This window comes from Taudactylus pleione, unplaced genomic scaffold (assembly GCF_031769625.1).
Source record: "Taudactylus pleione unplaced genomic scaffold, aTauple2 ptg000585l, whole genome shotgun sequence".
NCBI classification, from domain to species: Eukaryota; Metazoa; Chordata; class Amphibia; order Anura; family Myobatrachidae; genus Taudactylus; species Taudactylus pleione.
The window spans coordinates 2951227-2975899 of NW_028284987.1; the positions used below are offsets into that span (position 1 = coordinate 2951227).

General features: G+C 41.8%; 1 protein-coding gene across 1 annotated transcript in view; it reads left to right on the plus strand.

Moving 5' to 3' along the window:
- Positions 1-24673, plus strand: part of ITGAE (integrin subunit alpha E) — a 183438-nt gene that overhangs the window by 134436 nt on the left and 24329 nt on the right. Inside the window, exons 19-28 of the mRNA XM_088453654.1 lie at positions 885-1027; positions 3566-3691; positions 6418-6491; positions 6581-6713; positions 7869-7970; positions 15460-15539; positions 18402-18479; positions 20451-20523; positions 20607-20714; positions 22527-22587. Of these exons, the coding sequence (XP_088309780.1) occupies positions 885-1027; positions 3566-3691; positions 6418-6491; positions 6581-6713; positions 7869-7970; positions 15460-15539; positions 18402-18479; positions 20451-20523; positions 20607-20714; positions 22527-22587 (978 nt within the window). The remainder of the gene's footprint in view (positions 1-884; positions 1028-3565; positions 3692-6417; positions 6492-6580; positions 6714-7868; positions 7971-15459; positions 15540-18401; positions 18480-20450; positions 20524-20606; positions 20715-22526; positions 22588-24673) is intronic.

Genomic DNA, 24673 nt, shown 5'->3' on the forward strand with positions numbered 1-24673 from the left:
GATGGTAAGGAGAATTTCAGGGTCTGGAGCAGGAATTTCTAGGTGACGAAGCAGTTCAGGAAATTAGCAAGGGTAACCAGGGGTCCTGGGAGCTGGTCCAGCAATTAGGTATCCAGGGGGTGGAGGTCCAGATGGATAGGGAAGGCCGAGTAGAGGGTAGAGGGACTGAAGGTGGAGGATGGTTATTTGTAGAAGAAGATAGCAGACAGAGGCATTGGTTTGCAAAGGGTCGTGGGGATGTACCAGCAGGAGGAAGAAAGAGGGATAAGGGAACAGCCCGGAGTGTAGACCATAACGGGCCCAAACAGTAGCAATGAGACGATCCAGGCTAGAGAAGAGGCTTGGAGGTGAAGTTGAAATGGAAGCTGAAGAGCCGAGCAGTAGAGAGACGATTGAGGAGGGGTTAAAAAGGGTTAATGCAGAGAGGAGTCCACTGCAAGTCTAGGTTCATGCACTAGAGAAGTCTTCGATTAGCCACTGGGATTATGCAGGAGAGGAATCAAGATCAAGCCAAGGGTAGGCTTAAATAGGAAATGCTCATACCTACCCTGTGATGTCAGCAGTCATAAGATCGCAAGTGTGTGAGATTGCCGCATGCCTGTGACTATAGTAAGAGAGGATGACCCAAAAGTATTAGTGAAGGGGCGGAGAGAGCCCAGGGGACAGCCTCCATTGGACCTGGCATGTGCAAGCTTGGTGCCACATGTGCTGAGAAGCTTTGTACATATGCATGTTGGTAAGTTTTGCTGCATGTTTTGCACATCCGTATGTTTTGCATGCTCGTTAGTAACATTTAGTAAGTCTGATGAACCTACAGAGAGTTGTGCATCGTGATGCAGCATGAAGTGATCTTGGCTAATCCATACTTCTCTGACTACTTCCAGAATTTACAAAATCTTTTCTTCATTACGACCTGGAGCTGGATGTCTTCATGGAAGAGAAACGAATTACTTTTCAGGATAAAAGTTCTAGCAAAGGAAAACTTCTTATCAAAGACAAGTGTGCAAAGCACATATTGAGTGTACTGGTAATTATTCCCTGCCACAATATGTATATATGTGGGAAAATAGATATTATATTATTGGGAACACACATAATAGGTTATTATCTTCCTTCTTGTAACCTGTGTCTGCAGTTATGGTTTCGGTGCTTTTCTATAAATCAGAGAAACGGTGGTTTGTGTGGAGACACTCATTTGCAGTATTTGTACTTTGAATTAAGCTTAAAACTTTTGTCTTAAAAACATTGGCTTGTCAGTTTTACTTTTAAGTAGTACAGTAGTAAGTATAAAAGTACTGTTACCCTATGCATAAATGACCTAATAATTTAATAAAGTGTCACATGTACAGTACAAGAGATACAGAGTGTCCTGACAGTTGTAAACGTATTAATAGAGGCAAAATTTGCATTTCCAGATAAATTGAAATAAAATGCAAAAATCTCCACATACATTGTTTAAAAAGGATATACTGTAGGAATTTTCTTTCCTGCAGTAGTCAATGTAAATGACAAAAAAGTAATGCAAATAGACAAATGGATCTTGACATAATATAGTTATGGCGTTAATAAAAACAACTCCTATAGATTTAATATAGCCACAATGCTAATGGATAAAGTACAGCTGGAGAAGTCAACACACAAACAGTCAATCAGAAGATGCTAGGTAGTACTGCTGATGGTCATCATTATGGTGTATATGTGCACCAGCCCTCCAGTATCTGCAGACGATATACCTCTTATGAGACAAACCTGTATAAGCCTCCACGTCTAATTATGTGAACGCTCCCTTTCTGTTCTCAACTTATAATTGCCACCTGCCTGCCACCCTTCTGCTTCTCCAGACGTAAGAGGATGCAAGTCAGTAATGTGCACAAATCATTGGTGCACATGTGCTGCACAGAAATGCATATATTCACACCCAGAAAAGGCCTAAGTAAGCATTGCAATAATAGAAAGATTATCAAGAAAAGTATGATAGAATTCTATTCAATGCTAAATTGAGTTATACACGATAGCCCTGGTAAATAGTCTCAATTTATTTTTAGTTCACAGATGGGGGGACATTTATGAAAACCGGTACAGATCTTCTAATTATCCTAGTGCAGTCTAAAAATTGGGTTAGGTATAGTATGTTATCAGTCACAATGTTAACATTCATAATGTCAATATGGTGATTATGTCGACACTGATGACATTTTGACATGGTGACAATGTCGACAAGCAGCGGTGTCACTGGAATTAGTGACACCCATTGCGGCCAACTGATCCCCAGCACACGCCGGATACATGCGCACATCCATAACCTTGTGAGCAAGGGTGTGCGTCCTTGCAGCACCCCTGTTTCCTAACTCTCGGGGTGTCTCCAGCACTCCCAGAGATGCCAGGCTGCCCCCAGAGACTTTCCCTGCATTGCCAGCTCCTCCTCAGTGACGTTGCACACTAACATCACAGTGCAGTGAGCGGCATCTTGGTGTCACCCCCTCAGAGGGTGACACGTGGTGCTTTCCGCACCCACGTAGTGACAGCACTGTCAACGAGTAATTTTTAACCTAATCCTAACAGAAATGTATTGTCAACATTTGCATTGTCTGTATATCATATGTCGACATTTTTACCATGTCAACACTTTGCAGATGCCAATATAATAGATGTTGACATTTTTATCCATGTTGACATCATAATATTAGACATTCTGGATATTATGAATGTCGACATGAGTGTTGACATCATCACGGTATACCCTAGAAATCTAACAGCTCATTGATCACTATGGGTAACACAACATGTTCCCATTGCAGTTTTCATAATATCACCCCAAGAATTTTAAAGAACAATAACCTCCATAATTTGACATTATTAAGTATCAACTGTTGTATTACTGAGATGAATAATATACATAGAATAACTGGAGGCTCCAGCTGTTAATATGTCATGGGGAAGTAATAATATTACTTGGCAACAGAACTGTAGTGGAATGTCAGTGACCAATGCAGTACAGGTTGAGTCTCCCATATCCAAAATGCTTGGGACCAGGGGTATTTTGGATAACGGAATATTCCGTATTTTGGAATATTTGCATTTAATAATAAAATATCTTGGGAATGGGACCCCAATATACATACAGAATGCATTTATGTGTTATATACACCTTACACACACAGCCTGCAGGTAATTTTATACAATATTTTCAATAATTTTGTGGCTCAAACAAAGTTGTGTACATATATAAAATTCAGTTATGTTTCATATACACCTTATACACACAGCCTGTAGGTAATTTTCTACATTATTTTTAATAATTTGTGCCTTAGACAAAGTTTGTGTACATTGAACCATCAAGAATCAAAGGTTTCATTATCTCAGTCATACCAAAATAATTCTGTATTTTGGAATATTCCGTAATTCGGAATATTTGGATATGGGAGACTCAACCTGTATATATTTCAGCCATTTTAGTTATGTTATTTAGGTCTTTTAAAATTTATGATTCAAAAGTGGTTGGTAGGGTACAACTTATTTCACTGTTGTAGCTTGTGATGCATTAACTTTCCTTTTTACTTTACAGCCGTGTAATTATGACTGTTTCAGTGATATTGTAATTAACATATCCTACGCACTGGGTGCAAACTTGCACAGTGACTTCCCATCACCAATACTGGATTTTTATGATAAACATTACACTCAGATTAAGGTACAGTATTAATAAATAAATATTATTATTATTATTGATTAGTAAGCATGAATATAAAGCTTTTGTAACATTATAGGTTCATTCATAGCACAGGGTAGTCAGACAGCACTGTTTTGTATACAACCAACTTATATATATAATATAACTTAAGTTGTCAGCCTGACAAAGCGAAACTGTTAAGCTGTGTACGAAGAGACCTGCGAGTCTCAATACTATTGTACATAGGGCCTGATACAGACACGGATGCAAGGCTGCGTTCGCACCCACCCGCTTGGTGCGAATATATGCTAATGAATGCAATCGCACGGCAACCGCAGCACTATACCAAGACCATCACTGTATAAAGCCTGCCCACTTCCCATGACATGCATCCGCAAGTCAGCGAAAACATCGGTAACATCGGAACCATTCGCACCGCTGCTAAACTTCCTGTCACCTGCTAGATCTCTGCCAGGGTATGCAATCGCAGGGGCTTAATTATGCACGCCCCGTATCGGCGTTCAAACGCACAGGCACGCCTGTGTTTCTCTGACCATCCCCCGTCACCACCCTCAAACGGTCACTTCCTGTCAATCACTGTGTGAAGACTGTGTGCTCACTGCGATCGCTTCCCAATCGCGGAGGCTGGTTCACGCACTGCGATACATGCGCAGATTGCAAATATCGGCTGGCTACGTGCGAACACAGCCTTGAATCGGGCCCATTAGACACTTTAATTGAGATGTTGATCCCGAGAGGGAATTAATTTGTGCGTATATTTACCTACCCTCCAACATGGCCCCTCTCATCAGGTACAAAATGCTCTGCTCTTGGACTTCCCACCTAATTAATGAATGCAGTCACCTGTGTTGAGCTAGTTAATTGATGAGAATGATGTTTCAACACAGGTGGCTGTAATCATCAATTAAGAAGGAAGTCCAGGAGCAGAGTATTTTGTACCTAATGGAACAGGTCATGTTGGAGGGTCTGTATTTATGCAGATAAATGCTGTGGCACTGTTCACTCATCTAAGTGGATAACACCACATTGTGAAAATATGTGAATGATATATGTGATGGGGACGATACACAGTGTGCATAAGGCTGTGATTGTACTGATGATTTTGCAGTGTTGCTAAACATTATGGATGTGTGTAAGGTAAAGAGGGCGTCCTTATGTTGCGTTGCAGCGGCATATCGATCGCAATGGATTAGCATACTATCACAGTCGAACTGCATGCGTAATCGCTATTGCATTCGCAGTTGTGATTCGTAGTGAATCAGGCCCTTAATTTGGTCTCACACAACTTAAATGTTGAAGAACTGTATTTATCTATGGTGCATCTATTGTGTATATAAACATGCAATATGAAAGTTTTGTACTGTGTTATCTTATTGACCCCGGGAGTGTATGTTTGATTTTCTATCTATTTTATATATGTGATTTAGTCAATAGAATTTGGTTGTTATAATATTAAACTTATGGTGGTCTGAATTGTTCTAGTATCCAGTCAAGTGCATGAGCACCTCCTTTATCTATTATTATGTAAGTACCTGCAAGAAATACACATCCTAAGTGGCATACATTATGGGTTATGCCCAGCTCTAATTGTGAACATGGCCTAACTGTAGTCAGCCTACACTTGCCTTCCCTGCCTGCATGCAGTATGCTGCTCTAGACGTACAACAGTAGACAAAATATGTGCATGTGGACATATACTTATGCATTTTTGGTGCTTTTGTGCAGTACAGAAATGTGCATTTTACACAAACAAAATGAATGCACATCCAACACTAAATAAAGCTTAAAGTGGTGATGCCAACTTGTAGGACTAAGATCAGAATCATGGTATCTGCATTCACTAAAACTTTAAAAATGTTAAGACATAAGCACATTACTCACGGTAAAAAAGTAATCTTATCTACATTTATGTTTGTGATCATAACAATATTAAGGGGCATATTCATCAAGGTAAACAGGTCCATTATACATGCAGCAAAAAATGTTGTTCCAGTATATCGTATGTTATGTGCCTGCTGTCCATTCATCAAGCACTGAACAAAGAAAGTATTCGGAGCTTAAATGAGGGAACAGGTTTCAGATGGCGTCATTGTGCTGAGCCCCACTCTTTCCTATTGGAAGGAAAGCTAAAGCGCAAAGAGGGGACCTTCCAGATCCATCTGCTTCCTCCAGCCTAAGTTCATACATATGCAGTAACAACTAGTTTACAGTGAAAGTAGTAGGGGTGAGGCTTGCAGGACAGCTGCTCCCAGCGTCGGGGAGAACTGCTCTGATACATTGGTGCAGGGCCAGATTAACAAAGGGGTGGATGGAGCTACAGCTCCAGGCCTCCAAATAAAAATAGGCCCATCATCATGACAGCATAATGTTGACTGACCATCTGCTGTCCACACGGTCTGCCATAAATCAAGAGCAGTAAAACTGTATTTCTAGTTACCTCACAAAATAAAGCATTTTTTTTTCTTTTACATATTTACGGAGACATTGGTGTTGAGATTATAGAGGGTGTATATAACCATGTGGCTCTGGCCACACCGCACAGCACTGGTCACACCTCAACTGCTTCTCATAATAGGCCCTTGATCATTTTCACCTCCAGGCCCATGTGGTCCTCAATCCGGCCCTGCATTGGTGTGGATACATAATTTATGTGAGGTCATTGGGTGCTAATAATTAATAGCCCAGTTCTATTGACAAGTAACTTTCTTGCTGCTGTATTTGTGTAGCTGCAATATGAGAAGGACTGTGGAAACAAAACAACATGCATTCCAGATTTGAAACTGACCACAAATCTATCAAGGTGAGAGTCGACACATATCGGTAAGCTAATGATTAATAACAACTCCTGTCATCAATGTATTGATTGCCATGTTTTATGTCTTGTTTCAGAGAGGAACTAGTTGTCGGAAACGCCAAAGATTTGATGATGACGCTTTCCCTTGAAAATTCTGGCGATGATTCATACATGACAAACGTGACACTAATATATCCTGAAAACCTGCACTTTAATATGATTAAACCGGTAAATGCTAGGGAAACATATTGCTGCCATATTATAAACTAAGACTGTAGAATTAGCAGAGAATGACTTATGTGTATGAATTAGGTGATGTAAGCGTGTAAAACCAATGGAGAAACTTCCCATCTTTTATTGCAGAGTAACATCCAAAATGATGTTGTGTCAGTTTTATAACTGACAAAAGAGTGTTTATCTTTCCCTTTACATGTTATAAGATAGGACTTTAATTTACCCCTCCAGGAGAGTTCCCAGTGGGGTCAAACCTGTAGCCACTGTGCAAGGCAGGGCAATTCGTCCCCATGCAGTGCAATACTAACAATCACAATACTGGGCAGGAAATTGCATCATTGCAACCCCTCTCCTGACCTGACCATTTCACTAGGAAGTGGGCAGGTAGCGGAAGGGAAACCTACTCTTGCAGGAGTGTGGCAGAGTTGGCAAGTATGATAGTGATGGCTCCCTGTGTGCAGTATATTGCTTTTATAAGTACTTTGCTTCACTTAGCAATATTGTAGAAAAGTTACTCCCATATTAATTAAGCTTAGAAATGTTCTCACTATCTTTGACATACTGCTTTTTATTATACTGTGCCTTCCACAGGGCCACCAAGATTTCGGCCCGGCCTGAGAGATGGGAGGCTTAGTCACTGGTCGAGGTCTTGTCGTCGCATTAGTCTCCCCTTCCCCTCCTCCTAGTGCCCCTGGCCTTCCATACTACAAGTCATTAGTAATATAATATAATTAGAATATTATTAATAATAATAATAATGTTAAAAATAATAAGCAAAATACAAATGGGTTCTAAACTTACATAATTAAAGTATTAAGTTGTGTTTCTTTTTCCCTTTTTTGTTTGTTTTGGGTAAACAATACAGCCGAAAGGCAACTTTAAGCTTAGTGATCACATGATGTGTTCATAATATTGAGACTTGTGTAATAATAATAATAATAATAATAATAATCATCACAGAAATATTATTAACAAGTATTATTGTTGCTGTTATTACTACTACTATACATGTATTTATAGAATGCTGACCTATTCAATAACTATATAATCCATAAATAACAAACAAATGAAATCGTATATTTATAGTTCCTGTATGTTTAACTCTTGATATTTCTTTAAAAAAATGTCTTCTCTCCTTTTTTCTCTTAGTCTAATAATCCTGGTGTGAAGTGTTCTGACTCCAAAATCATTCAGTCATCTAATTTTACAGTGACCTGTAGCATTAGACATCCTGTGTTCCGAGCCTCTAAAGTAAGTTCAGCTGTTACACTCAGCAAAGAATCATGCAATTATAGTCTTACCTGTCCATTCTCTCTGAATGTCCGGGAGACTCCTTAATTCTTGCCGTGTCCCACAGACTGAAGAGTAGGGAACACTCCCACATCCTGCCCCTTCCTAGTGAAAGGGGCACTAGGGTTATAATAACGCAATTCTCTACAACTTGCATCATCATAGCCTTGCCTTCACTGTGCAATTGGGGCAAATTACATGATTTACCCACCCCCACATTGGCCACCTCCAGATTGTATCCGGGAAGTCTTTGCAGATTCCAGACAGACTTCTGATCTGATCTTCAGATCTGTGCCACTAAATCTCACAGTATCTTTGTATTAGGTGAGTTCAAGCACTTTTCTCTGGGCTGTAGTATACCGTCATAGTGACAGTGACAGTATGCATTGCTGTGTGTACAGTATATGAAAGAATAAAGCATACACAAAGTAAGGTAATCAAATGGATATGTATTTTCAACCACTTTGGTAACAATACAAATTACAAATGTGGTGTATGCCAGCCTTGAACAAAGGGGACATGGCTGAGCAGAGTCTTCCCCAAAAAAGGAGGGTGAATTATAATAGTAATGGATGACTCAAGTGTTCAGCCCATAATATATATATCTTATATTTCATAAACACTTTATTAAAACCACATAATAAATAAAACTTTAAAAGTAATATTCATTTAATATGGATATGAAACTTTCTTAAAATGCTGCTGTATTTGTGTAGCTGCAATTGTGTAGCTGCAATTTGCCCTTCTGCTCCACGGGAGGTTTCTGTCCTCCCTGAGCTCGCCTTAGGAAAGTATACTCGTATATTTTCGATTACACTGCAGTCAAACTGCAGACCGTTATGAAATAATAAAAATCGGTAATTATACTTAAGAAATAAAAGAAAAGATGTACTGTAGCTCATTAGTCTGTAAACGATGCCTCGATTAAAACAGTACCTTGGTTGGAACAATCTCTCCAAATTCCAAATTTGAGTCTTTTATGTGTTAAATTGCTCAATATGCCATATAATAGTGTAGCAGCGTTTCAATAAAAACGCTTAATGTCCAGGATTTGTTAGACTGAAGCCCCAAACTGATGAATGCACCTGAATGTGCAGTTGGTTAGAGTACTATCCAGCTGAGTAGGTAGATATGAGTTTGATTCCGCTATTAATATATGCAGAAGTTGTTATCGAGGTTCCGTTATAGCAACCTGTATGACGACACTCTGAATTGTACATTAGGAGTTACTAGTCGTGAATACAACAAAACCTGCCTATCCTCTGAAAGCAACAGCGGCTTATCACAGGAACTTGCACAGCATGCTTTAGAGACCGCTGGCTAATTGAAGAAAAGAAGTTCAAAGGAAAGTAGCAATTGCTTGTATCTGAGACCTATATACCAGTCCCTAATCCACGATATATTCCTCGGTTGTAACAGTGGGGGCTTCTTAAAAAAAGCTGCTAGCTAGTAGGAGGGCCCAGTTACTCTGCAATTGGTCTACCGATTAGAATCAGGAGTGGCAAGTTCTCAACGCGTTTCTATACCATTGGTACTTTCTTCAGGAGTGTATGCTGTGTTCTCAGCGAGAATATGGATAATTGATTAATTAATTAGTTACCTGGTGTCCTTGATTTTGTTAAGAACAAATCTAAGCTATGTTTTCCATAATTCACATACTAATTTGAAAAATCAAAATGTTTGCATAATTTTCAGAGTGAATAGACACACATAGACAGTTTGCTATAGTATGGATTTGACATGTTTCAAAAACAGGATCAACAGAAGACGGGACTTTATTAACAAATATATTAACCCCACAGAGAATATGAACCCACCAACTAATTTCATTTCAAGAGAATAAGAGATGTTCAAACAATTTAATAAAATAGATCAAATATCCCTCAGCCAATATTTGGAACATAAATACATCCCACGAGGTTTGAGAATGCATAAAACCCCGAGTTTTATGAATGATCCTTCTTTCACACAGCAATGGAATGATATTCTTGATTAATGCTCTTGTGCACTAATACAAAATCTGGTTAAATATAAGCAGAATTGGAAATGAAAACAGAAAAATCGCCAAAAGACCTTGAACAATATATACATTTTCCCATATTTAAAGACCTAATAATAATCAAAAATATACACCAGTATTTCTTAAGAAAGCTTCATATCCATATTAAGTGACTATTACTTGGTTAAGTTTTATTTATTATGTGATATTATATGTGGTTTTAATTATGTGTTTATTAAATAATATATATTATGGACTGAACACGTGAGACATCCATTACTAATATAATTGACGCCCTTCTTTTTTGGGGGAAGACTCTGCGCAGCCAAGTCCTTTTTGTTTTTTACTATTGTGGGTGATTGCATATTTTCCCTTCTTTGCAGCTGCATTGTCTATCCCTAGATCCTTGCGAAAGCACCCACTCTGTCAATCCCACCCTTTTTTGGATATATCAGCCATGTCGGTGGAGGTGGTGGAGTAGGATGTGGGGTTATGGTATACAGATAGTGAAAGTGCAGAATACATGGCATGAAAAGGAGAATAGAAAAGGACTGCACCATATAGTGCTGCACTTGGATGAATAAATCCAGAGACCACCATAAAATACATAAAGCATCCCAGTGACCACCATACAATATAGAGAGAATAACTCTTACTGCCATTCAATGCAGATATAATCTCTGTGACCCCATATAATAGAGGGAGCATCCCAGTGACTGTCATATAATATAGTGCATCCTAGTGACTGCCATACAATACAGAGAGTATGTTAGTTACAGCCATACGATACAGAAAGCATTCCAGTGACTTTCATACAATGCAAAGAGCATCTTAGTGCTCGATATATTATAAACCGAGCATCCTAGTGATTGTTACACAATACACAGAGCATGCTAGTGACAATAATAAGAAAAAAACACAGGAGTCATCCTCCACTTGATCCTCATCAAGGAAATTGCCTCTTGCACTGATTATCTGATAGATCATGTGCCACTTATATTGATTCTCTTCCAGATCTTGACTGGCCATATTGCCATGTCCTACAACACCATAACAAAATCAGGACAAGCCTCACAAACTGATTCACCCCAGATCAAGGCTGATACTCCCTCTGCCCACCCCTCATCCTTTAAAATGATTCTCCCCTCAATCATCAGTCTGCTGGGTCGCTGTCACAATTTTTACTCGATGATGAGATCACAGGACTGCTGACAACGGACAAGACTGGGTAGAGCTGTGGCAGTCCTTCCACAACTGGAGCTAGCTGGAGTGAGGCTGCAGAAAGATGACACAATACAAGCAGCGGCAGGTCACTATGGTATGAGTAATGTCTAGGGACTAAAATGCAGCTAGTATGCTTGACAGGGACTGACTATACACAGGGTATGAGCTGCAAGGCAGGAGCGACCAGGACTATGATATGTAGGATTTCAGACAAGACAGGCAAGACTAGACTGACAAGGACAAAACAGGCATGCCTGGACTGACAAGGACAAGACAGGCAAAACAGGACTAGAGAGCTGAGCTGCGACTTGAGACAAGACGGAACGGCTGGGAGGGCCGTGGTGAGACAGGAACTAGATGATGCAGCCTTGAAGGCTGAAGTATAACTTGAGACTGGACTTGAGCGGCCTTGAGGTCCAATGTGCGACTTGAAACAGGATGGAGCTACCTTGAGGGCCATGGCGGCTGGAACTTGGTGATGCGGCCTTGAGGGCCGACGTGTGACTTGAAACAGGACGGTGCGGCCTTGAGGGGACGGATGACTGGAACTAGGTGCTGTGACTGTGAAAATGGAGCAGCCTTGAGAGCTGCGGCGAGACTGGAACAAGGTGATGCATCTGAGTCAGAACGGAGCGGCCTTGAGGGCCGTAGCGTGACTGGAACAAGGTGATGAGGCTAAGACAAGACGGAGCGGTCTTAAGGGCCATGACTGGAACTAGATGATCGGAATCAGACAGGACAGTAAACAGATAAACTTTAGACATGGCAGGAACAGTGACTGGAAGCAGCGCCGATGAGAACACTGCAAACTTGACTCTGGTGGACATAAAAAGACATGGCTTGATAGTCAATTGATATGCAGGCTGTGATGCGGCTCAGGAGATGCAGACAGGTGCACTTAGACACGGCAGGAGTACAGGCTGCATGACACACAGGCAGATCCAGATCAGACAAACAGGCCCTGGGAACTGGAACAGCAGAACTTGGTAAAACCGACTAGAACTCAGGTTACTTAGTACACGACCACATACTCTGGAAGTCAGACAGTATAACCAGTAAGGAGTAAAGGGCTGGCTGTAACTAAACAGATGCAGGATCCAATCAGAGCCAAACCCTGCAAGCCTCCTTATGACAGACTAGTGTGCAGCTGGGTTCAGCACAGAGAGACAATTAGTGTGCAGCTGAAGTCTGCACACAGACAGACAGGCAAGATACAGCTTAGCTGAAAACAGACTAAACAGGATTTCCAGCTGCCTGCAACAGCCGGAACAAGGACAAGACATGAAGTAGTAACTATGACTTGGAACTGCCACGAATATGATCTGCTAATCGCAGATCCTAACAGTCGGCCAATCATGGTGCCTCTAAAAATGTATTTTTGGAGGGGATCCCTTAAAAAAATATATTTTTTTGTCTTAAATATGTTTTTTTACTTTTTTTAAAGGAAGTGACCCAGCACTATCCAGGGCCAGACCTGTCATATAGTGGCTGATCTGACATGGATTCACAAATAAGCCAGCAGTAAACTTCATTGGTCTATCCTCAATGACCTTTGATATCAGGTGTGGACACATGCTCCAGCACAGACAGAGGCTGGCTATTGCTGTAATGTGGATGGACTGAGGGGGCAGTGCTATAATATGGAGGGACTAAGGAGACTGGCTGTAATGTGGAGGGGCTGAGAGGGCAGTGCTGTAATAAGGAGGGGCTGAAGGGCAGTGCTATAATATGGAGGGACTAAGGAGACTGGCTGTAATGTGGAGGGGCTGAGAGGGCAGTGCTGTAATAAGGAGGGGCTGAAGGGCAGTGCTATAATATGGAGGGACTAAGGAGACTGGCTGTAATGTGGAGGGGCTGAGAGGGCAGTGCTGTAATAAGGAGGGGCTGAAGGGCAGTGCTATAATATGGAGGGACTAAGGAGACTGGCTGTAATGTGGAGGGGCTGAGAGGGCAGTGCTGTAATAAGGAGGGGCTGAAGGGCAGTGCTATAATATGGAGGGGCTAAAGGGACAATGCTGCAATGTTGAGGGGCTGAGGGGGCAGTCCTGTAATCTGGAAGTGCTGGGAGGGGCAGTGTTGTAACATGGAGAAGCTGAAAGGGTGTAATCTGGAGAGGCTGATGGGCAGAGCTTTAAACACTTAACTGACTATTTTTTTCACCAAATCCTGTCAGAAATTGCCGGGTTTGCAGAACAGTCCGGGGAGTCAGAGGAGATTCATTCTGCACATAGAACAGATTTCCTCTTCACACAGGGAGGCGGTGCAGTCGCACCTTGTCAGCTAAAATACAGTTGGCTGCGTTCGCATCCCAAGGCAACCACGTCAGTTAGGTGGTTAATGTGTGGAGGATTGATGGGGAAGTTGTGTAATATGGAGGAGCTGAGGGAGCAGTGCTGTAATGTGTGAGGAACTATTGGAATGCCCTAGCAATTTTGTGTGTGGGAGAAGGGGAATTTCCACTCCTCCCTCTTAAGCAGCAAGCCCTAACGGGCAGGGCATTCTTTCCTCATTTTCTCTCCTAGCTCTATACCGGTACCCATTGTGCCTTTGTTCCCCGGTCTTCCTGTTCCTCACTGGCAAGTAATCCTGTCCGTCTCTCTCTTGGAGGATATATGCTCATTGAGTGCTGTTTTTCTTCCTATTTCCCACCACAACACCCATCCAGCTACACATCATTGCTTCTACAATTCATAGTGAGTGACTCTCCCCTCTATTTCCCTCTAACCAAACACCATGAATTGAGTTATATTGATGTGTTTAAACTTTATAGTTATCCTCGGTATTTATTTAAACTATGACTATATCAAAAAGGTGCTAAGGACATTTTGTGGCAACCTATAAATAAAAAAAATAATACTTCTTGATGTAATGAGGGTACATCATGTAATTTTGGGGGCTATTATGAAAAATAGGCCTACCTGTTAAATGTGAAGGCATTTGATGTAATATTGGAGCTGTTTGGGGGGTTTAGTATGTGACTGACCACCACAAGGAATGCCGGCTAGGGATTCATGAGGCGTCGAAATACCGACTCCTCATGAATCCACTGATGCTTGTCATTCTATAAATGTATTGCACTAGATTGTGTTCATTTGTGTTTTTCACATGTACCATCACCTGGGAACTTGTCTTTCATTGTTGCAAATATCTGTGAAGAGTTCCATCTGACAGGAAATCTAAAAAGAACTCACAAAATAAGATGAGTTCCATCTTTGTCTGATATTTTTATGTGGCGCAGAAGGGAGGGTGTCTTTTTTATTCTTTATATAAAGAAAATCAGAATTTATGTCCTTCTTCATGCTGCTCTGCATGAATAGGGAACCCACATGCACCTAAAATGGTGCTTGCAGTGCTGCCCGTGTATTGTAAGGAGAAATGATTGGAGCATATATTGACACTGTTAAGCTATGTGATAGCTCCATTCTTTGCATTTTGGGTATTCCCATATCCCAGTGCATGATGATCACAATGATGGCCTAGCTCCTGGTGATTTGACCCTGCCTACAGACAAATTGTCCCTTGGGCCAGTGCTCCTCCCCATACTCACACTATAAAGCATGCTACATACCACTGTGCTGGTAAAGCTTTGCTTGTCTTTTGTGGTATAGAGTACAGGTTCTCAAACTGGGTCTCAGGACCCCAAACAGTGCATGTTTTCCATGTCTCCTCACAGAATCACAAGTGAGACAATTAGCTCCACCTGTGGATCTTTTAAATGTGTCAGTGAGTAATGAATACACTTGTGACCCTGCTAGGTGACCTGGAAAACGTGAACTGTTTGGGGTCCTGAGGACAGAGTTTGAGAACCTCTGCTATAGAGCACAGGTTTATCAAACTCAGTCCTCAGGACCCCAAACAGTGCATGTTTTCCAGGTCTCCTCACAGAATCACAAGTGAAATTATTATCTCCACCTGTGGCTCTTGTAAAATGTGTCAGTGAGTAATGAATAGACCTGTGACCCCGCTAGGTGACCTGGAAATCGTGAACTGTTTGGGGTCCTGAGGACAGAGTTTGAGAACCTCTGCTATAGAGTGAACGAGGCAAATGCAGTGACCTGAGCAGTGGAGTTGCTATGGCGACATTCTCGGGTCTCTATCTGTAGGAATATGAGCTACATAACAGTCTGTATTCTTACAGTTTATTTTAGGTATGTCAATGTTGTTCCACCTTAATTAAAAGATGTACTTTACTCTGCAGTAATAATATTGATTTATTTCTTCACGCAGGAGTCATTCTCTGTCATTTGGCAACTAACTGAAGAGAAGTTCTCTAATGCAGAGGCAATCATTTATTCTATAGTTAACAAGTAAGTAATATTCACAAATCAGAAACTCCAATAATGTTAACTTTTAAATATGTCAAAATGCTGATAAAGAAAAGAGATTGAAACCCTAAAATCGCAGTTGAACTGTTAATGTCAAGTTTCTGAAGCCCAAAGATTTGACATATCACAGAAATAGGCTGTATATGGTTATGAACAGTGGGCCTGATTCAGCAATGATCGTAATTGCAACTGCGTACACAGATCAGCCAATGGTGCGTACTGCGCATGTGCATGCACCGCAGTGCGAGTTTGCATGATAGCATTGGGATCGCACTGTGATCACGCATGCAGATTGGAATCCATCGCAGAGCGAGTGATGGGAGGTCAAGGTTTGGGGTTTGGGTGTGGTGACGGGCAAGTGGTCGGAGAAACGCAGACGTGTGTCCATGTGCCATTGCATGGATGTGAATAAATTAGCCACTGCGACAGCATACACAGCTTGCGTGCGACGAGACTTGCAATCTCTGAGACAGGTCAGAGCTGCTGTAATTGTGCGCGAGGGTCCGATGTCACTCGATGTTACCGATGTGTACGCAGGACTGCAAGGTATTACGGATGTGAGAAAGCGGTAGTGGGCGTCTCTATGCTAGCTGAGCAGTTACAAACATTAGCATATTTTCGCAGCAGAACTGCATGTGATTACACAGCCATGATCGCAATAGCAATCCATGCTGATTCAGGCCCATTGTCAGCCAACCTGATCGAGCAGCCAAGCAGTGCAGGTGATTAATGCGGCCTGGGCCTGCTAGCTGAAAGAACCAAATGTTGTTTTCTTGGCCCAACTTTGCGGCAGATGAGTGATAGATTCACTGTTACTGTTTGCATTGATTGCTTAGGTTTATTTGTTAACATAAATGCATTATGTTTATTTAATAACAGTTAAACATAATTATGATAGATCAGGGCCGGCTCCAGGAGGAACCGCGCCCCATGCGGCGAGAGACCCATACATCCCTAACCTTGTTTGCAACGAAAAGGGTGTGTGACCTAATTACCATAGTCCATGCCCCCTAAATGACGTTATTTGGGGGCGTGCCTGTGTGGCACGCCAGCCATTTAATGTCAGGCTGGGGGCAAGCCCAGCACTAAGTCAGTAGTTTGGCTGCCCCCAGCTCTCTCCCTGCTCCACTGTTGTTCCCAAGGACCGGCACCGCCGCACACCTGTTGCGGCGGAGTTGCCAAACATCCCGACCACCCGCGGGACACTTCGTCCCACGGGTGGAACAGAGGGGCAGTGCCCGAAAAATGGGACTGTCCCACTGAAATCGGGAATGGCTGGGAGGGGTGCACCCTCTATGGGGTGGCGCCCCTGTTCGACCGCAGTGGTCGAACATGCCTCGAGCCGGCCCTGTGATAGACATATGAAGCTTCTGTGTTTATCACAATTGTTATAGCTTGACCAACAGTGGTGCTCTCACACTGGCATTTTCGGCAACTCAGCACTCAGTCCAATGAACTAGGGCACTACTATGAGGCATACCATTAACTAGGATACTACTATGGGGCATAAAATTAACTAGGACGTTACTATGGAGCATAAAACAAACAACTGCTGCAGAAAAATGTCTCTTTAGAAGCATTAAAGTGTTGCTATGGGACCCACAAAATTCTGGCTACTCCTCTGCATTAGTTATTTTACTTGAATAGTAGTTCATTTAGATCCTTTAGTTAATTTAGTTCACAAGTTTCATGATACACTCCCTAGTTCATTTAGTTCCGGTAGTTCAACTCAAATGATACACTCCCTATCAGCCTCCTAAAGACACAGCGCTGAGTTCTGCATGCTATACTCTATACTGTAGTTCTGTTTATTACACCAGATCTCTTATGCTTGTTCTGATGTAAATAGTTTGCATTGACAATATATAATGTTTATCACAATATTTTACTTACTACGTACATATTTTAAAAGCAAAAAAAAAATTACATTTTAAAATACTCTGAATGTGGGTCTCTCATTTGCATATCATGGAAGTATAAAATTATAAAATGTAATTAACTGTGCAGAGCTCAACATGGCACTACTAGTTTGTTGCTGCTGCTGACTGAGCTCCAATCTCTAAATACTGGAGTATGACAGGGAGAGAGCAGGAGGGGGAGATGGATAGCAGAAAAGACAGGAGGGGGAGCTGGATAGCAGAGAGGACACGGGGGGGGGGTAGATGGATGGCAGAGAGAACAGGAGGGGGAGGAGATGGATAGCAGAGAGGATAGCACCGGGAGATGGATGGCAGAGAGAACAGGAGGAGAGATTTATAGCAGAGAGAACAGGAGGGGGAGATGGATATCAGAGAGAACAGGAGGGGGAGATGGATACCAGGGAACATAGAGGGGAGATGGATAGCAGGAAGAGGTGTGGAAGAAATAAAAATTGAAAGAATACATACTTTTTTTGCCCTTTTTCTCTTAATCCCAACCTCGAGATTTATCTGTGATTGGAGCACAGTAATCCTGAAATCCCAGGATTACAAAATGATTTCGGGATTGGAATCCCTGCCTATAAACTTAATGCATGTTATAGCACGTATATTCTGAATAACTATGAGGCAACAAATCCTGAAGTGTAACAAATGTTTTGTATTTCTTAATAATTAATGTGCTGATTATTAATGTTTGTACCACACCCATTTTGCTATTCTATCCTCTAGTTATTATACTTAACCCTTGTACAGCACATTAAAGTAAAAATTAGATTTTTGCCTGTAATCTCCCCAGACCCCATCATAGATTATATATTTTGGTGGGTAAAGACTATTATGCTGATATGTTGGAATGATTTCATCTATGTTCAGAGTTACTTCTATCTACTCTATGTTACAGAATTGATCATTTGTCTAATTTCAGCTTCAACAACGTTTCTGCTCCACTGCTACAAAAGACCGCGCTCCCAGTGAGACATTCCTTCAGTGCTGTGCTCTCTGTGTAAGTCATTGTAATACGTTTTACAATTACTCTTCTAATTGTGTTTAAAGAGTTACCTGTAGTGGCTTCTTGCATAGAGCTTATTAGTTCTAATGTGACAGGAACCTGGTGCTTACAAAGCCTACGTGTCAAGCATGACACTACTCTTAGCCTAAAAACAGTTCAAATTACTTAATAGATTTCCCCTTGCATATGACAAGCAGAGCCATAACTAGATTTTTTGGTGCCCTGTGCCAGAAAGAGCATTGGCGTACCCCCCATTTTTCAAATAGGGACATAACGCACCCAAAAAAGGGTCATAGCCTCATGGAGAAGGGCCAAGGAAGAGATAGGGGAGGCCAGGAGATGCTGGGGATGAAATAAGAGGAAGCTACAAGTGAGAATTATAATAAACAGAAAATTGACAGGCCCAAACAGCGCCCCCTGACCTGCGGTGCCCTGGGCCACGGCACAGGCCACACTACCCTAGTTATGGCCCTGAAGACCTGATAAATGACCTGCTAACTATATATAGGTGTGCTCTGCCTACAATGAATTCTGCATTATACAAATCATTGACTGATTACTACTACTGGCGCGCAGGCATTGTATATTGAGAACATAAAGGTGTTCTGATGGACAAGGAGAGCATGCTAGGTTTTCTTTTTATGTACAGTATGGTAATTACATTTTGTAGGCAACTGAAACAAAGCAGTCCCCTTGGGAAGCATAATAGAGGGTGGCATAATTATGTTAAATAGCCCTTATTCTAAATAATCCATCAATCCCCAGAAAGTGTATAAATATATACCATTCACCTATGCACTGCATGGTTAGTGCTTATTATATCCACAGGAGACATTATTTCCTGCTATAATCGGAACCTACCAGACCTGACATTTGTTTTTACATTTTATGTCTTTATTCATCTATGACCTTGTTTTTTTGGATATTTTTTCCTAAGTGTATGTCATTAATACCTATTGTCTATTTTAAATGTCCACGGCAGATGCCATGTTTCTGCATCATCCAGTATTTGATACGAAACCTCCCAAATTCTCATTTGGACTTACAGTACAGGTATACAATCGGGAAGCAGGCTGCCTTAATACCGGCAGCCGGCTCCTGACTGTCATATCCTGGCGAGGGTGAAATGCCGGGTGTCTAGAAGTAGACGCCTGACATTTCCCCGATGCCAGGAGACCGGCGCCCGGCATCCCGATCGAAGGGATGCCGGGTGCCGCGAGCGGACAGCCGCGGGGGGGAGGGTTAGGTTTAGGACACCCGGGGGGGACTTAGGGTTAGGCACCCCTCCGGGAGGGTTAGGGTTAGGCACCCCCGGGGGGGACTTAGGGTTAGGCACCCTCCCGGGGGACTTAGGTTTAGGCAGCGGGGAAGGGTTAGGCACTTGGGGGGGAGGTTAGGGTTAGGCACCCCTAAGGAGGGTTAGGGGGTTAGGTTAGTCAATACTTACCTATCGACGATCGGATATCCAGCGCTGTCGGGCTTCCGCTGCCGGGAACTCTGCTGTGGTCGGCCAGGCGCTGCCGGGATCCGGCGGTATTTCATACCGATTCCACAGTACATGCTTGTATTTAACTGTATGCATTACTATTCCATTCATCACCCTGTATTCATGAATAAATGTTATTTTATGTCTACACTAACCTAATGCCGTCTGTATGGTCGACTCCATCACAGCATTAACATTGAGTAGCGCATAGATACATGGTAATACCTACCTTTAGACATACAATTCAAACTTTGGTTTTCACTAGGGAAAACCCATTACCATTCACGGCCCGCTCACCCTCAACAGGAGCGCCCGGTTTCACCAACACACCACACCTCTCAGAAAACTGTCCGCAATTACTACTTTAATATATAGACCCCTAATAGACACCAGCTTAACAGCCCTGCTGTGATATCTCTTAAACAGCCTGAATACCACTATACCTGTAGCTGCTTAACCATCTGTTATAATTATTTCAGCCAACAAAAAGCACTTTATGTAGAAATCCCACCACAGCCAGCAATATTTCAAGACATTCAATATACCTTTAATGTAAGTATCTAAAGAACTCCACAATGCATTGCTATATAATGAGATTATTTACACTAATTGTATTTATTCTATTCTGTCCACAGGTCAATGCAGAGAATCCATATGGGGCTGAACTGAGTTTAGAATTGCAGATCCCTATTAAATTTGTATGTGGTTCTATTTCAGAATTAAAATCTATCTTGAAAACTCAGGTGGGTTCCATGCCAGGCTGTGGTCTATTAACGAAATGGCAATATCATGTCACACTTTATTATACAGCCTAAAATATTATTTATCCAAATGCATTTCATACACTTAAACTACAAATCAGCATCTGGGGAATAAATTGAGTCCAAAATGCCCTTACTATATTTCTGACAATAAAAGCCATATTAAAAAGGTAATAATAAATAAATAAATACATAGTAAATCACAATGCTCACAGTTTCTCTAGAGAGGAGACAAACATTACAGTCTTGATAGAACATGCTCATATATTTCAGGTCACATGACCCTTTGTGGATGGTTTTAAAAGGCAACCTTTAGCCGAATCCACAAATAACTCAAAGAAACATATAACCAATAAATGTTAGGATAACAGTTGTTATTGACATGCAAATCAAGTTTAGTGACAAATTGCTAGAGTTTTAAAAAGAAAAAGTTTAGTTTAACAAAAACTGAAAAATAATGTAGATTTCAGAGTTATAAAAAAAGACCTTTTGCAGTAATGTAATGGCTTAAGAACTTACAGCTGTTCTGCAATGCTTTTATAGCAAAACACCCCATAAATTGCTATTAAAGGCATTGCCCTTTAAATTTTGGGCTTAAACATGCTGGGAAGTCCCTTAGTAAATAAACTCCTGTGACACCAGAAGTATGCCTTTGAGTAAGTGCCGCTATATGCTGCACTTATAGTATTGCCCGACTCGCAGATTTTTGTGCGTTATGAACAAAAAGCCACGAGTCCATGGCTAGATCGGCCCACAAAGAGGGGGAGAGGGGGGGGAGTTGCCCTTGTAATGGCATAGAAACACTGCTGAACTCAGCCCCCATTGCAGCGCTATTGACCCTAACTGTCAAACTTGGAGGAGGAAGCATGTTGGTCTGGAGCTCCTTTGCTAGCACTTTGCACATAGTGACTGGCACAATGACCCAAAAGGCATACCACAGATTTGCAGTGCCATGTAATACCCTCTGGTCTACACCTACTTGGTTAAAGATTAAACCTACAGAAAAATAATTCCCTAAAACATACCTCCTTGCTATGTCAGAACTACCTTAGAGGAAAAGAATAAGACAGTAGGCTTCAAATTACTGTATCTAATGGCCAGCACAGTCTCCAGGCTTAAACCCCATCGAGTGGATTAAGAGCAGTATCCAGTTACCCCCGAACATTGTTCGGGGTCTAATTGATCCTCGCGATCGGCGAAAAACTTGGAATGTTTTGCCGATTATCCCCATTTTTCGCCTATGTTTTTTTTCACCCTATCCTATTATTTTTAACAAAATAATAGAATATACCGCACAAAAACACATAGGGTACGTGATAAGCTCGCAGACCTATGTGTTTTTGCATTTTTATATATACATTATATATTATAATTCCAGCACTTATTTGTTTGGAATACTTTTACCTCCTATCTTTGTGCTGTGTAGTCCCCTATTGAAATTGGGCCTCCACAAAGGAGGACAGGATGTACTAAGTAGGATACAGCAAAACATTGCATCAGGCCTATCCCCTGCCAGATATATAACAAACACAATTAGGCTAATTTTGTTTAACAAAAAAAACCTTCCTTAATAGTGGAGAGATTGTATTATGTTGCACCTTTAGCACATGGATTTGTGCAGTGCTAACGATTATTGCCTATCAGAATACACAGCATCTATATTGTAACAGCATATTGTACATATTTCTGACTGAATGGAATAATATCACCCTGCTTTGCTATATCTAAAAAAATGTCATTACTTATTATCATACTGTGAACAATTTCTCAATTAAGTCATTTATTTGTTTTCAGGACACAACTCTATGTAAAAATGAAACCAAAGCCTGTGGAAATGCACTTTTAACCAATGTGAGTTTTACATTCTCATATGGACATCGATACTGCTGCACTTGTGATATACTGCTGCACTTGTGATATACTGCTGCTGCACTGTACAGTATAGCAATACACAAGTATTGATATACAGGTAGCAGACAAAAGGGAAATACCAGTCACAGCATAGGGCCACTTCCAGTACAGCCCGCAAGCACCATGGCAATATGTCTATCAGTGTTTTGTATTGTGCAGGCCCTCAGGGGTGCAGCACAATTCTTCCATAAGTAAGTCACTCAAATGATACCTGGTTGCTGTCTTAAACATCAATGAAGAATATCTCATAGATACTTGCTTCGGTTCAGTCCTGGTGACTGAGATGACAGTGGCCTACAGATAACATCAGTGGCATGCTTATGAAACTAATCAGTGACCAAACATGCTCTGTGGAACATTGTCACTTCTCTCATCAGGAAAGAAATGATGTAACATTGAAAATGAACTTTCAGCACCATTCAGTATTGATTAGCAATGACATTGCCCTCAAACAGTCACAAGAACCCTTCACATTTTTGAAACAAGCACTGTTGAGTTTTATAGAATAGCACCAAACATACACTCATCTATTTTTCAAGGACATGGTGAACGATGATTCATCTGTCCATATGTCTTTCCGCCCATGCTCGGCAGTTCAGTGTCTGTGCTCTTTGCTCATTTGACCTCATAAATGTGCGTTGTATGATATGATGAGTGGTTTTTGCACTGTAACCCAACTATGCTCTCTGGATTTGTCATCAGAATGTTTATTGTGAAATTGGCGGCTCTCACCTCGGGTCGATGGAGTATGCTCTTATGTCCATTGTTGCCCTTTACTGATAATGTTTTCCTTTTGGAGCTCACCTTAAGCAGTATTGCCCATGAAGCATTAGCAAGCTGAGTTGTCTTGATCATTGCAGCTTCTGCCAAACACGCAAAAACAACAATTACCCATCTTTCAAAGTCACTGAGATCTCTTCTTGTAGACTTGTTAGCTATAATTGTAGACAACCAGAGCAATTCAGCATGTTTATACAAGACAATACTGAAATGTTATTTGCTTAATTAACACAAGAGCCATACCTGTGTGGAATGCTTTAATTATGCTTGGTCCCTCATTCACCCAGGTGTTTGCATTATTTGTCTACTACCTTTGCATACATATATAGCAGTTTAGATAAATATATACAGTCAGGTCCATAAATATTGGGACATTGGGGGTCATTCAGACCCACTCGCAAGCGGCAGTATGCTCGCAAGTGGGTTGATGTTCCCCACTGCGCATGCGCACGACGGAGGGAGCTCCGTCGTGCGCATGCGCGAGACCCGGACTGCGACAGCCAAGCTGTCACTCCGGGTCTCGCACCAAAGGGGGCGTGCTGTCGATGGTGAGTGACAGCACGCCCCCTTTGGTGGGCGTGCCGGGGGCGTGCCTGCCAGACGGAGGCGTTCCCATGGGAACGCCTACCGTCTGAAGCCGGCCCCACTGACATCACTAGTGATGTCAGTGGGAGTGATTTTGGCTCTGATAGAGCCAAAATCACTCCAGAACTTGTGGCTGGGAAACCCTACCGCAGGGTTTCCGTCGCAAGTCTGATGGTCACGATGGTCAAGACCATCGCGACCATCTTTTTGGACGCTCGTATATGCTGTGGGTGGTCACCCACAGCTATACGAGCGTCCAGGAGGACGCTCCATTTTAATGGAGGAGGGCCCTGATTCAGAGCGAGCGCTCTGGTCAGAGCGTCCGGCTCTGAATCAGGCCCATTGACAGAAATTTCAGATTTTGGCCTCTATTCACCACCACAATGGTTTTGAAATGAAACAAACAAGATGTGCTTTAACTGCAGACTTTCAGATTTAATTTGAGGGTAATTACATCCAAATCGGGTGAACGGTGTAGGAATTACAACAGTTTCAATATGTGCCTCCCACTTTTTAAGGGGCCAAAAGTTTTGGGACTATCAACTCAAAAGCTATTTCATGGACAGGTGTGGGCTATTCCCTCGTTATTTCATTATCAATTAAGCAGGTAAAAGGTCTGGAGTTGATTCTAGGTGTGACATTTGCATTTGGAATCAGTTGCTGTC